Raw genomic sequence first — 15,480 nt, forward strand, 5'->3', positions numbered from 1 at the left:
TTCAGACTTAATGTCAGGGTTAAAATTAGATTTGGAGGTTGTTTTATACTTTCAAATTTGGTGTTTTGTGTATCCAAGCAGTGTGTTAAAAACATAGATGCTTTTAATACTTTTATATTTCCTGCAACTAACTACAGGAGAGAGGCAATTTTCAGGTGGTAGATGCACTTCAGGTGTCAATATCTAAATCTCAGATCACCGTTTTGTTCAGAACGATTTACAACTTTGAGCATCAGTATCACGGGATATGTGCACTGCTCAAAAAATAAAAGAACACATCAGATCTCACTGGGAAACAAAATCATGCTGAATATCTATAGTGATATGACTGGAACGAAAGGATGCCACATCGTTTGATGGAGATGAAAATTATCAACTGACAGAGGCCTGAATTCAAAGACACAAGTTATGTGGGAGGCTAGTCCAGGTAGCCAAAATGTCATTGCAGCATTTCAGAATGGTTTTCCTGGAGGATCTCCTTCAAGTTCTGGACCAGGGCATCGCTGGGCTCCTAGACAGTCTGAGGTGCAATCTGGTGACATCGGATATACCAAAACATAAAACCTGTCATACAGGTGTTCTATTGAACTGGGTCAGGTGAGCGTGGGGGCCAGTCAATGGTGTCAATTTCTTCATCCTCCAGGAACCGCGGGACACACTGCACCAGCGTAGTCTGACAGTGGTTCAAAACTTTCATCCTGTTATCTCGGTTATCATTGCTGAGCCTGCAGAGGTCTGTGCCTCGACCACCAAACCAGTGATGCTGAATGACGCTAGAGGCTGCATAACATTCTCCAGACTCTGTCACGTCTGCCAGAGCCCACTAGAGGGCGTCAAGCCCTCAGGCCAGCCCTCACACCAGTGGCCTGCTGGAGGCTCTGGCAGTGCTCATCAGATAGCGGTCCTGTGGGGGCTTTTTGACATTTTTGCCTTCACTGAATTGTAAGAGTGAAGACAGACTGGAAAGCAGGGTGAGAGAGAGGGACAGACATGCAGCAAAGGGCCACAGGGACTCTAACCCGGGCCGCTGCTCACTCGTCATGCAGCATGGGGTCGCCTGCTCACCCACAGAGCTAAACTGGCACCGAATGTCCCAGAAAGTCAACTGACTTGATTCTATACTCTGATTAAAATAGCGTTCCTTAAATTTGTTTGAACAGTGTATCACACTACATCAGTTTATTGTGTCTAGGATGTAGAGTTACAGAGACCTGGATTTTTTCTGATACTTCAGTGGTGAAAACGTCCAAAACAACCTACATTTTGGTACCAGGTTGATTTTTTTTTCACTCTGATTCCCCTTGTATGAAAATAAATGTCTTATATGTTCATTTTTAAATAGTTGTCAGATTTAAGTTTGAGATTCTGTCTACTCAAAGAATTACAAATGCGTGAGTGAATATGGTGCAATTAAAAGTAACATTTACAAAAAAGGGGGTCAGGTGGGAATCTTTTTTCAGATTTGGCTGATTTTACACACAGGCTGATATCTAACTGTACTGTATACTGTACAGCCCAGATTATTCACAGGTGTAAAACATTCAAACAGCTGCCAGTCAAAGTTGCATCTCAACAAACCACATGAATTCAGCCATGTCAGAATCAGTTTCTCTTTTAGAACATAAACACAGTGTGGCGATAAGTATAAGGATGTTGAAAAGACGGTGCATAAAGCTGTGTCTGGTTAGAAGGAAAAAACACACAAAAGTAGAAGAGTTGGGCAGATTTGTACAAAAGGCTGGCAGTGACAGGATTACGAATGGTTACGCTCTCGCACAATACAGCGAATGTATGCTGAATCACAGCTGGTCCAGATGTTTCACTAACTCATCTACAGATTTTCTAGAGAGTATAGGAGCCATGGCAGTTGTTTGGCTTGAAATGACAACTGTAATCTCCATGTTTTGACTTTTTTCTCAAAATACTATTTTGAGTTTAATCTTGAAATTTCAGTTTAAATCTCAAAATGGACACTTTTCTTTATGTGGCCCTAATAAAGAAAATGTTTTAAAATCTTTATTGGGGCCAAAGTTGGTAAATGCTATAAGTCTGGCCTTACTATATTTGACTGGTGATTCTATGCATTGAAATTAAAGCTTATTTTATATTTTATTTATTTATTTTTATCAATTCTTTTTGGGGGACTTTGGTATTTGCAAGAGGAAATACATTTTCAGAAATAAATCAGTTTATGTTGAATTTGATTGCAGCAATATATCTCAGAAACAGCTTGTACAGGGCCATTTTTGCCACTGTGTAGCATCTTCTCTTCTTTAAACAACACTCTGTAACCTCTGGGAACTGAGGAGGAGACCAGAGGTTGAACTTTTGAGGGAGGAATGTTGCCCCGTTCTTGTCTGAGTTGTAGCTGCTTAACAGTCCTGGGTCTCCTTTGTTGTATTTTTAGTTTCATAACACTTAATGTTTTCCGTTGGTCAAAGGTCTGGACTGCAAACTAACCACTTCTACTATAAACCCATGCTGCTGTAATAAATGTGGTATGTGGTTTTGCATTGTCTTGCTGAAGTATGCAAGGCTTTCCCAGAAAAAAAAAGTACTATAGTCCAATGTGACATAGGCTTGCCCTGGTAAGGAAATAACAGTTGTCCTAGTTCTGCTGCATTAAACCAAATGATATTTGAGTCTCATTTGCACACATGTTTTTACACTTGTGAGGACAAGTGTAAAAACATGTGTGCATGAGGTTTTCTGTCAAAATGAAAAAAAAACAGGAAGTGCTTTAGCTCTGCTGCTCAAGGATTAGACTGAGTTTGCTTTTATAATAAAACTTATAGAATAAAAGTTTAGAATTTTAGGAGTTGAAAGGTTCTCCCTGCTGTTTGAGTATTGCACTTCCTTATAGTTGAAGGATTTAAAAGAGGTTTCAAAGAGCACACCTAGAGGCCCATGCATTCAGATGATTCTCCTTTGGCTGCTTCTTTTAGCAGTCACCACAGGGGATCATGTGCCTCCATCTCACCTTGTCTCTAGCAATCACCTCTGTCACACCAACCCTCTGTGCGTCCTCCTTCACAAGATCTATGAATCTTCTCTGTGGTCTTCCTCTTTTCCTCCAGCTCGGCAGCTCCATGTTCACCATCCACTAACCTCCTCTGCGCATGTCAGAACAATCTCAGCCTTGCCCCTACAAACCGCTCAGCCTATGCATCTTCCCTTTTTGCACCTGTCTCGTTCTCATCTCTGCCTTGCCTCTACTGACTTTCATTGCTCTTCACTCCAGAGCATACCTCCACCTTTCCAGGCTCCCTTTGTGACTGCTCCCTACTTTTGCTACAGATCAGAATGTGCTCTAAAAACATCATAAATCATGCAGACCTCATCTGGTAGCCTCTCCATCACCACTGCAAAGAAGAAGGGGCTCAGAGCAGTCCCACTCAGACTTTGAATTCTGTCCTGCACCACACATACTTCTCTGTCATTCGTGACTTCCTCATTCAGCAACACAGTTCTTCTCTTAGCACCTTAACATATGCCACAAAGATGCACTGACACTCCTTTTGACCTTCTCCGTACTTCTCCATCAACTCTCTTCAGAGCAAAAGAACTCCCGATAGTGCCCTTTAGGACCAGTACACTTTCCCTCCCTTCCTCAGACATCCTCTCACTCTCCAAGGCTTTGGTAAAAGATCTGCCAATCTATCAAGTCCACTTCCCTCTCTCCCAGATATCTCCACAGGTATATCATCTTTACCAACCACCTTTCCACTCTTCATCTTCTTCATGGCTGCTCTGACTTCCTCTTTTCTAATCTCCTGCACTTCCCAATTCACTAACTGACCTCCATCTGTCCTCCTCTCTCCCATTTTCTTCACTCAGTTCCTCAAAAATACTCCTTCCACCTTCTCAACTCTCTCTTCACTTATAAGTACATTTTCATCTCTTTCCTTAATCACCCTGCACATCTTTTCCAGCTCGATCTCTCTGCCTAGCCAATCAATACAAGTCATTTTCTCCTTGCTGAGTGTCCAGCCTCAGATACAACTCACCAAGCCTTTTTCTTTGCCACCCCTCAGTTTCAAGTACACCTAGCCTCCAAGCACTCCTGTCTACTTTCTTTGCTAACCTCTTGCAATGGTTAAACTATTAAATTACAGCATCCCTCATTTCCCATAATGTAAGTGTAAGCCTTTCCACAGGCTGAGTAATCATGACTAATAAAGTGACATCATGTGCAAAAACAGCTGATTGCCAGTTTAAGTCTAATTAGGTTTGGTGTGAGAACAGGTTGCTGTAAATGTGATATGTAAATAAAGTGGGTTAGATTAGGGGTTACCTGAAATTCAGGGTCCTTTAAGAAGCCAGTCTCTGAAGCTGAAACACATGGAAGTCTTCAGACCCTGACAGGTTATTTGAAACATGATCTAAATAACTTTCATTTCATTTGAAATCATCAGCATGTACAAACTGCAGGTGTCCCCAATTGGGCCTGAGAAACTGCTTAAAAACTGAAAATTAGGCCTTAAAAACCTGTTTTTTTCATCTTTGCTCTTTCTCCCACACATATAAATTTAAGATTATTTGTCTGTCTTATGAATTGTCTGATGCCTTATATAAATCTAATAAAAGAATAGCAGCAGATGAGAAGCCTCCTATAGAGTATTTAACTCTTAATATCTGCAGAAATCATGAGTCAAAAAGAAAAGACATGGACTGACATCCGTCACTGAAGAAATTATTGAGTCTTTTTCACACTAACTTAAACTCTGTCAGACACACTGCATTTATCTGTGTTGTTGGACGTGAAGTGGTTCTGATAACCAGGTGACTTCTAAGCAGCAATGGCCTGCATCTGTTTGCCGTTGTTGGTAAGTGTGGATTGAACTCTGCATTGCACCGCTAGACGCTTTTATCATGATTCAATCCTACAAAAGATCTCATATAGTGCCCTGTGTTTCACTTTGGTTTCTGCAGCTTGTTGCAGACGGCACATGTCACAGCCGACACCTCCTACTTCCACCTTCGTTTGAAACTCTCACTTCCTCCCTGTCATTTGTCATGTACTTTAACCTACAGTCTCCTCTTGTGTTCTCATTCTGGTGGCAGGGCGTTTGGTGCACTGCCAAAACTCCTTGAGCTGAATCACCCCCACACGACTCCCAGGTAGGCCCGCATCATCTCTCTGCAATCTCAACCTCTTGAAGATATCATCTTACCTGTAATCGGTGCATTGGTTAAAGAAGGAAATAGCTGAAGCTAACCGTATGTCATTAATTTCAGTGACACATTTTTGTTTCTCATCTTCCACATGGCCTGAGTTTCTCCTGTTTCAAGGCAGTGAATTGTTTCCTACTTTGTACTGGTCAATGTTTTCCATCACAACACAGAGAGATAGTGGTCGAGACAGATTACTGACATGCATTTAGAGTCCTGATAAAATTATGGCTCACTCTGTAAAGGATTATTAAATTAGCTGCAGAGCAGCCCGAGAGGTCTTGTGATGCACATGCAGCAAAACTGTCATAAGCTACCGAATCTGAGCTTAGGCGCGGCTGCAGATTTCAGGAAGTAAACTCTACAAATGGAGGTAAAGAAAGACTTATTTAGTGCTTTTCATCTGTTCCTGCGTGATGCAAAGTTCGTATATTTTGCAGCTGCTTTTGATTGAAGTTCTGATCTCATTGCGCACGCAGACACTTGCATTTACCGGATCTGTTTCAGCTTACTTCGTCAAATATGTCATTTAAAGCATGCCTACATGCGGGGAATTAAATAACAGCATGACTGTATGAACTGAGGAAAAGAAAGGTTTGTGGTTTTGTTACTCTCTTTGTAGGATGTGGTGTAACTGCCGCTCGGGCAGCTTCTGTACCTTTTTTAAGGACACTGCATGTGCTTTAGATGATAAAAGGCCTACTTTTTTGTTTCCTTTCTGCTGTTTTTTTGTACATTTGCTTGCTTTTTAATATTTGTGTATTTCAGACACAAATATTAAAAAGAGAAGGAGATAGAGTGCCAGAGTACCAGTCACAGAGGAAGCAGTTGTGAAAGCTTTTGCTTCTTCCTTTTTTAGCTTTCCTCTGTTAAGTCTTTCAACGGTTTCATCAGCTTTGTGTCTGTCAGATTATTTCCGCATGAAATCAAAAAGCACCAACAAACAATATGATTTATGATGACCCATAAAATAAATCTCTCTCAACTCTGCTACAGACTTCTTGCACTTCTTGCACATTAATTTTCTCCTCTTTCCACCCTTTTTTTTCATTCTTTCTCAGTTCACCATGTCCAGAAAGGTTGTGAGGACCAGCAAGTTCCGTCACGTCTTTGGCCAGGCTGTGAAAGCCGACCAATGCTACGATGACATCCGAATCTCCCAGATGACCTGGGACAGCAATTTCTGCTCTGTTAACCCCAAGTTTGTGGCCATGATTGTAGACGCCAGCGGTGGGGGAGCCTTCATGGTGCTTCCGCTGAGCAAGGTGGGTCACAGGAATCACCAGGAAACAAAAGAACACAAATAAACCCACCGTTTGGCTCTATACTGTTTTATATACTTCTCTTAATACCATGTTTAGGTGTGTTAACTATTACAGATGCAGGTTAGGGATTAAATGTTGTTTTAGGAGCATTCTTGCACTTTAAAATTTGAATGCTGCCAGTCACCATCACACATTCAGCTAAATAAGGAAGTTTGATGCTGTCTTTGAGTCTGTCTACACGTCACTTGCTCTGCTGTTGAGAAGTTTTCACCATATTAGGAGTTTGTTGTCAGCTCAGTGTAGGAGGACAGGATGTGGCCTCAACCCAGTTATTGTGCAGTCACTTATAGAGGGCGTTAGGTTAGGCCTTGCAGCTCATTTATTGCATTTTATGTGCCCGAAAAAGTGCAAAATTGCAAACCTTGTGGCTGAGTTAATGGCCAGCTGAATTTGTCAGAGGCTGTGAACTCAGTGAAGTGTCTGTCCTGATCACCTTTGTGTTCCCTCGGGCTTGGGAAGTTCGTTCTGTGCAGGCACTGAAAATGCTTACAGTGAGGTTAGGTGTTTTTTATGTGATTGTGGTGTGAAGACTGTACTTCAGAAAGACGTCTAATCTTTTTTCGTGGAGTTTTGCTCAGGTTTATCAGACAAAATCACCGAATAATGTCACTGCTTCTTGCTGCTGCAGTTAACTGTAGAGAGATCACTATCTCTTAGCATAAACTAGGTAATTACCATCTCATGCAACTAATTATATCATTAGAAATGACAGAGAAAGTGACAAGAATCTAAATGTCTTGGCCTTATTTTACCTGACAATTATATTGTCCCACTTTGTGGTATTAAAAAGGTGATTTTAAACAATCTTAAATTTACCTTGGTGAAGCCTGCAGAAATCACATTATTCATGGTCTTATCTCGCATCTAGCATGCGATTCTCAAAGGACAAAAATAAGTGCAGGGACCAGTGGGCATAAAATTGAAGAGCTGCGCTGTAGTGGAAAAAAACTCATCCTGTTTTGAGCATGATGCTGGCATGGTTGTGTCATCCTGCTTTAGGGCCCAGTGTTTTTTTTAAGGTTTTACCAGAATGAATGCAACTACATGAAGCTAAATGTGACTGACTTATAATGCAGTATATAAAAATAAAAATGATGGGTAATTGTCATTTTTCCCAGACTGCTTCATGACTGGGTTTCCTCTTCTTGGCCCTGATCTAATTTTTAACCCACTTACTAGAAATGAGCACTAATTGAAGGCAAAGCTGTGTAATTGGTGTCAGCTGATTAACTTCTCCTCATCTAGTTTTGTCTTTTTGTTTCTTGCATTAGCTTTTTGTTCTTTACGTTTTATAGCTGCAGTGTTTTCTGCACTGCGTGCATGAGTCATAGCAATGTCCTCCTATCCTGATGCTTGCCTCTGCAGACAGGACGTATCGACATGTCCTACCCCACTGTATGTGGCCACACGGGTCCGGTCCTGGACATTGAGTTCTGTCCTCATAATGACAACATCATTGCCAGTGGCTCTGAGGACTGCAGTGTCATGGTAAGGCAATAAAGTCTGACACGGAATATTCCTAATGCTGTTTGTGATTTCAAAAACTAGATGTTTAAAAGTCTTTCTCGGTGAATAGATTTGGGAGATCCCGGAAGGCGGGCTCACCTCACCGCTCACAGATCCCGTTGTCAAGCTGGAAGGTCACTCCAAACGTGTTGGCATCCTGAGCTGGCACCCCACTGCCCATAATGTGCTAATGAGTGCAGGTATTATTCGCTGATACTAAAAACACAGAAGCATATCATGTGTAATGAGGAAGCAGACAGGGATGATCGTAACATATCGCAGATGTTTTGTTGAATGAGACTCACACCTCTGCTTAACAGGAAGTTCTCAAGCCCCCACCCTTCTTCGCTCCACGCTCTGAACTCTGATCAGCAGCACCATGACATTTCCGCTCACGATTTTACACGAACTCTCTGAACCTTCAGTCTGTCAGACGCTGAAGTCACACTTTATTAGTCTTTCATCTTAATTACAGACTCAGCGTTCCAGGTTAAAAACAAATCACAAAAAATAAAGAAAAAGCACAGGAAAAAGGAGAATATAGATCCTTGTCCTAGAGACAGCTGGGATTGGCAGCGTGTGGTTCTAAATCTTATCCTTAAAAAGAACCCAGTGATTTAATTTTAACAGGTGTTAAGTCTGAAAATAAGTTTAGACTTGGGAATTTCTTTAAAAGTTTCGACTCCTGCTCAAACATTCAGGTGTCTTTAGAAATAATCTCATGCCATCATTACAAACTTAAGGTCTTATTTTGCCCAGCAGGGTGCGGCACAAGAGGTGCACAGTGCACATCTTCACCGAGTGGACATCATTCAGAATATTCTTGAAATATTTTCATAATCTGTAATTTAAGATGCAATAACATTTCCAGCATATTTCACTTTATTATTGGGTGGTGGTCTAATAAATTTGCTAAGTAAGCACGTATCATAGGTCCAACTATAGTTTTTGCATTTTCTATTTAGTTTTTTATTTGATTTCATTTTGACTTTTTTGTTTTTAATTCAGTTTAGTTTCAGTAAATTTCTAGAGCAGATTTTTAATGTTTCAGTTCAAGTTTTTTTGTTTAAAAATGTCTAGTTTTAGTTTACCTTTTATCAGTTTTAGTGATAGTTTGAGTCTTTTAAGTCATTATTGTATGGGCAGGATATGTCAGAGGCAAGATTTAGGAAAAGATTTAGGTTTTACAGCGAAGACACAAAACTTTGAATGCAGTTGACTCACCATCTAAAGACATCCAAAGTCTCAATATATATGATTTTTTTTTTTTTTTTACCAAACTAAAAGGTAATAAAAGGATATTTGCTAGTTTTTAAGCCTTATTTTAGTAACTTTTCAAAGTTCTCAAAATAGTTTCATTTAGTTTTATTTTCTAATTTTTTTTAATTATTATTTTAGTCAACTAAACATTAAAAACATTAAACATTCAAACTGTAACATTGCTTCAGAGGAAATGATTTGTGGTCATTGTGGGCATCTAATCAGAACAGAAAAGTCAATTAATTTTGCTCCAGTGTTTCCACTGCTGCCAATATAGTTCAAACTTATTTATTGTTACTCCAGCTTTTTTACCTTCTGGTAACCAAGCTGGTGTATCTATTACATAGCTGGCTAATTAGGTTCCCCTTAGGTACTGTTCCCCTTATCAGTGTTAGATATTTGAAAATATATAACTATTTCTGTGCAAAAAGAGTTAACAATAGAAACTTTATGAACAAAAGTACATTTATTAAGACAATTTTTGCCTGTTAGCTCTTACAAAAGCAAGTTCTCCTCTTTCACTAACAGATATTAACATTTAAAGAACACCTTAACAACCAACTATAGATGAAACAGTACAGTGAATTACACATTCACAGTATTTTCCATCTTTTGTTTCTTCCATGTGTCTGTTTGAAAGAAAAGAAAGTTGAATCAATGTGTGTCACTGCTGCAACAATGAGTCAGTTCCTTTAAAGAAAAACTATGAAAAGTTATATGAGAGGTAGATCATCAGAAACATTTTTTGCAATCAAAAATTTCACAAGTGCACATGCAAATATTTGGCCACGCGAAGCTTAGACGTGTCTCAGATCTTTATATGGTGCTCTGGTATCATAGTGTAATCCAGAGGCTTTATTTGGTGTAAAACAGCGTGTGCACTTCATTTGTGAACTTCTGTTTTCTGCATGTTCCTCTTCACTGCAAACGTGAAACTTTGAAGCTCTTGACTGTTTAAAAGTGAAAATCTAAATCAGGCTGAATTGCACATGATGCCTGTTTTTTAAAAAAGAAAAGAGAAACTCTGTATCAATCACTTAAATTTAATTCATGAGCCTTTAATGAGACTCTTTAAGCTTTTTTTTCATTGATGTCACCATTGTGTCCATGAAGGCTGTGATAACGTGTTGATCCTGTGGAACGTGGCTCGTGGCGACGCGGTGGTGAGGATCGACAGCGTGCACACTGACCTCATCTACAGCGCCTGCTGGAACAGGGACGGCTCCAGGATTCTCACCTCCTGCAAGGACAAGACCCTGAGGGTGCTGGACCCGCGCAAGGGCACCGTCCTCTTTGTAGGTTTCCTCTGATCGGCCTTCGCTATCTCGCTCTGTCACCAGCATCACTTCAGTGTCACAGAGGAAGTCTTTAAAACTCACGTTTCCTCACAAAGATCTTGAGTAACACTGGCCACACTCAGCAGAGCTGCACCAGTTATTTTTATCATTACTGATGAATCTACAGGGAATTCTATTAAATGCTCATAAAAAAGATGAAATTGCTTTTTTAAATTAATTTTTTGGTTTGGCCTTTTGCTGTATGACTAAACCAGGAAACCACCAAATATAGAGTTTTTCAGCTGATTTGTTGATAATGATGATGGAAAAAGAGAAATAAAAAAATTATTTAATATTGCACTTTTATTTTAATATTGAAAAGTTTTTCTTTCTTCATATAATTTGCAATTTTCTTCCATTTTGCTACTCTGCGCCACCTCTCGCCTGCAGGAGAAAGAGAAGCCTCATGAGGGCTCCAGGCCTGTCAGGGCGGTGTTTGTGTCCGACGGGAAGATCCTCAGTACCGGCTTCAGTCGCATGAGTGAGAGGCAGGTGGCGCTGTGGGATCCGGTGAGTGTCAACAACTGGCAGAGTCAGTCTCAGACAAAGCATCTTGCTTACTGAACTTTATGATTCATAATCCTTAGTCATGTCTTAAATTCCTCTGAGCATGTGGTTTGAGATCTCTGCGACATGAAATGTGTATTCGTTAATGTTTGAAAATTAAAAAAAATAATAAAATGTAGCACTTCTTTGGGACTTGTATTCCTAAATTCAGAGTTCAAACCTTTCTCTCAGATAAGACTCTGGGCTTATCCTCAAACAGATTTTATAAAACGACATGTGCTCCGACTTTAATATTGAGACTCTTTTCTTACCTTTTATTTAAAAAGCTGAGTTGCTGAGCACAAAACGCCTCCAGCGTCAGCTTTCCTCCTTCAGCAGATGATTGTAAGAGCAGCCTGCTGTGCTGAATTGTACTCGTGAATCATTTTGACCTGTTACACAATAAGTAAAAACCCTTTTATAGTGCGAAAATCTTTACAGCTGAAGCTTTATGGTGGATTCCAAACTTTAGCTGTTTGCCTTTAGGGAGCGTCTCTTCGCATTTACAACACCACTGTTTCACAACAGCCAGATTACAGTATTAAGTGTCTGTGCTGAAATATTAGCCTCAATTAAATCCTCAGCTTACCTGCAGTCTGCTGGGTACATGTGATGCTTGAGTACATGTGATTAATTGCTAAATATTTCTCTATCTGATTCTCTTTTAACAGAAAAACTTTGGAGAGGCACTGACCCTGCAGGAGCTGGACACCAGCAGTGGCGTCCTCCTGCCATTCTTTGACCCAGACACTGGCGTCGTCTACCTCTGTGGCAAGGTTAGATTTAGATTATGAAACAACAGCCTTTCTGCATCACTACCACCCACACAGACTCAGTCAGCCCTCTTGTTGATCCTGTCATCTTCACAGGGAGACAGCAGCATCCGTTACTTCGAGGTGACAGATGAAGCTCCTTATGTCCACTACCTGTCCATGTACAGCAGCAAGGAGAGCCAGAAGGGGATGGGGTACATGCCCAAGAGGGGCCTGGAGGTCAACAAATGTGAAATCGCCAGGTAATGGCATATCTCAGTGGTTTTAGCTATGCAAGCAGCAAGGTGACCTCTTTAACACCTTTGTGAAGACTTTATGGGCTCAGTCGCTAGTTTGGGGTCATAGTGAAGAAAACATGAAGATTATGAGATCATTATAGGCCTCACAGGATTATCCAGGCTGTGCTGGATCATTATTCAGTGACCATGTGGTTTCACAGTCAGTGAATCCATGCCTCACATCTGCTTTCAAAACACAAAGGTGGCGAAAGCTTAAGCACTCATAACACTTTCCAAAGCAAATGGTGACTTCACAGTGTCTGCATCCATCTTTTCTGCTTTCTCATTCTCTTAATGCAGAATGGGATGGTACCCACAACATCAGCTTGATACTAAAAGCACTGTTAGATGAGCTTCTAGCTTACTGTTCAGCTCTTTAACATTTTGAGGGCAAAATCTTTCTTCTTCCTCCAAATTGAAGCGTATTATTTCAACCTAATCTGACACAACAACCTAAAATACGAACAAACAATTTTAATTTCAGATTCTACAAGCTGCACGAGAGGAAGTGTGAGCCTATAGTCATGACCGTGCCACGCAAGGTAAGGTTTTAGCAAATCCTAGGTTTTAGGTTCATGGTTCAAGAAAATCTGTGCGGAATTTGAACTCTGACTCTCTTTTTTTGTCTCTGCCTGTGCAGTCGGACCTGTTCCAGGAAGATCTGTACCCAGACACCGTCGGGCCCGAGCCCTCGGTCGAAGCTGATGAGTGGTTTGAGGGAAAAGATGCCCCGCCTAATCTGATATCCCTGAAGGACGGGTTTGTAGCTACGACTAAAGCTAAGGAGTTCAAAGTTCACAAGAGTCTCCTGAAGACCACCACTGCATCTGCAGGGAATCAGCATGACAACAGCGGGGTGAGTCTTTTAGATACACAATGTTTTGCTTCTGTTTTAGCTGTAGATAATAAGTGGATGAGTTTTAAGAATTAGACTTTCCTTAATTTATTTCATAACTGATTTATGAGTATTTAAACTTTGCTTTTGGTGTCTCTGTTGCAAATTTATTTTTGACTTTTTTGGGTGGGAGGAATCTGTTAATAATTACAATATTGGCTTCAACGGAAGCTTGACGTTTAATTATGACATCATTGGACTCCACCCAATCACAAGTGTGTCTCTGTCCCTCAGGAGGTTCAGTCTTTGAGGAAGGAGGTGAAGGACTTGAAGGAAGCGCTAGAGGAGCTGACCAAGCGTGTGAAAGAGCTGGAGAGCAAGCATTAAGCAAGCAAGAAAGCGACGAAGAGCAGAAATCACGCGAGAACAGTGGAGCAAAAACTACAGCGAGAAAACTTTTGTTAACTTTTGATTACAGTGAGACAAAGGGAGAGATTAAGATGGTAGATGTCATGAAACTATTTTTTAGCGTAAAGCTTGAATTTGTCTATTTGGTTTGTGTGATCAATTTGAGAAAACAAGAACCATAATATATGCTTTTAGTTTGAAATAAAATTTTCTGTATTTTCAAAGTACATTTTGACCCCTTTTTTTCTTTCTTTTGAAGGAAACACACATGAAATGCATACACGCACTTTATTTTGACCCAATTTTAATCATTTATACTCACTCACTCACTCACTACAAATGTGAAACAAAATAAAATGAGTACAAACAAACATCTCATGATTATAAAATATACTGCGGACCTTTGAGAACATATCAAGAGAGAAACAGGCACACCAGATGTTTCCTGAGGTTCACTGAGGTGCATTTGGTTAGACTTTTAAAAAAGAGATAATAAAAATATCAAGGAAAAAAAGACAAGCAGAGCATTGATTAAACATTCAAACTGTAAAATATAAACCATCTAAAAGGCCTTTGATTATTTAATTGCTCAACAAATTAAATATATTTTATGCTATAATTGAAGCCAAAACTTTAAACTTTACAAAAATCTTGCAAATTTAATGTGGACTTTACAGCCTTTACTTTCATAGCTTTACATCACCAGCAGCTCTATGAATGTGAAAGTACAAAGTGCAGTGAGAATTTAATATTTACATTTTTTTGTTTTTTTCCCAAAAACATTCAACCGGTGTTGTCTATTTTATCACTTCCAGTCCGACTAGATCACCATTCCCTCCTTTCTCTCAAACACCAGTTCCTTTTAAAACGCCACTACACATAGTTTTTGTTTGGGGCTGAGGCACTGTTGCTGTAATACTTGGCTTTTCCTCCTGAGTTGCCTTGCTTGGGCCTGCTGAAGCAGCAGAGCAGACCTCCAGCTATGATGAGCAGCACACCTGCAGCCCAGCCTACAAAGATGCATGCTCCCAGCTCCATTCTTGGGGAAGAACTCAACAGGGGGGTGTAGAAGTCCCTCACGGTATTGTGTGCAAACCAGCTGACAGGGATGATTACCAGGATGCCAGCCAGCAGCATGCCCACCCCGGCCACCAGGCTGATCTTGGGCTTGACGTCTTCGTTTTCCACACAGGTGGTAAAGTCGGCTCCGCAGAAAAGAACGAGCAGGCTGAGGCAGCAGAGCATGCCGCTGATGATGGTCAGGGCTCTGGCAGCCTGCCGGTCTGCGCCCAAATCTAGCAGGGATTCGAAGTTCTTGCACTGCTGCTGGCCAGTACTCTGCACCACACAGGTGGTCCACAGGCCCTCCTGACTTCTCTACTCACATACAGAGAGAAAGAAATATACAATTATAGACATCATTTCATGACATGAGGCAAACTGAGTGCTACATAATTAAATCTCATACACGTAGAACATTTATGAAAAATTGAACTGTAAACATTCTTATTCAACATCAGGTAAAATAAGCTCAATAAACAGAAACAATCCAATATTGCTTATCCAACACTACATACATATGTTTAATTACCTCTGCTGTCACAATGTTGGATCCTGTGAAGGCCGACACTCTCCAGAGCGGGACGGCACAGCATACAACAATCCCAATCAGGCCCACGACCCCGAGGGCCACACATACCATCTGAACTACAGCAGATCCCATTCTATAAAAGGCAAAATGGCGTAAAGCATTATAATGGAGCATCACTAAAAGCTTTTCATTGTTACTTTACAGTCTATTTAATGATGTTCTCATTCTGTCTTTGGCTTTAAAAAACTTTTTCTAACATCCGCTGAATGTTTCTCCAATATTTTTGCTGTGTCTGTTTTATTAATCTGCTATGATAAATATATATTTAAAAAAAATTTAATTCACCACTTCTGATTTGCAGCACTCGTTCTGTTGGTTAGCTGTGGAGTTGTTTTAAGTCTCCATCGCTGATTCAAAATATTACATGTGGTGCTTTAGCCTTACTGTTG

At 40.4% G+C, this 15,480-nt stretch overlaps 2 protein-coding genes across 2 annotated transcripts; one reads left to right on the plus strand and one right to left on the minus strand.

The window, feature by feature from the left end:
* Positions 1 to 5,025: 5,025 nt before the first annotated feature.
* coro1a (coronin, actin binding protein, 1A) lies at positions 5,026 to 13,667 on the plus strand. The gene is made up of 11 exons (XM_063470836.1): positions 5,026 to 5,121; positions 6,234 to 6,437; positions 7,863 to 7,985; positions 8,074 to 8,203; positions 10,377 to 10,558; positions 10,991 to 11,110; positions 11,818 to 11,922; positions 12,016 to 12,161; positions 12,682 to 12,739; positions 12,838 to 13,053; positions 13,327 to 13,667. Exons 2-11 carry the CDS (start codon positions 6,240 to 6,242, stop codon positions 13,417 to 13,419), a joined length of 1,371 nt encoding a protein of 456 aa, XP_063326906.1. The 5' UTR covers positions 5,026 to 5,121; positions 6,234 to 6,239; the 3' UTR covers positions 13,420 to 13,667.
* Positions 13,668 to 14,313: 646 nt separating this feature from the next.
* On the minus strand, positions 14,314 to 15,163 carry cldni (claudin i). The gene is made up of 2 exons (XM_063470837.1): positions 15,032 to 15,163; positions 14,314 to 14,817 (listed from the first exon to the last, which is right to left on the minus strand). The coding sequence occupies exons 1-2, from the start codon at positions 15,161 to 15,163 to the stop codon at positions 14,314 to 14,316; spliced, it is 636 nt and encodes a 211-aa protein (XP_063326907.1).
* Positions 15,164 to 15,480: the final 317 nt, after the last annotated feature.

This window comes from Pelmatolapia mariae, linkage group LG4 (assembly GCF_036321145.2).
Source record: "Pelmatolapia mariae isolate MD_Pm_ZW linkage group LG4, Pm_UMD_F_2, whole genome shotgun sequence".
In the NCBI taxonomy this organism is placed as follows: Eukaryota; Metazoa; Chordata; class Actinopteri; order Cichliformes; family Cichlidae; genus Pelmatolapia; species Pelmatolapia mariae.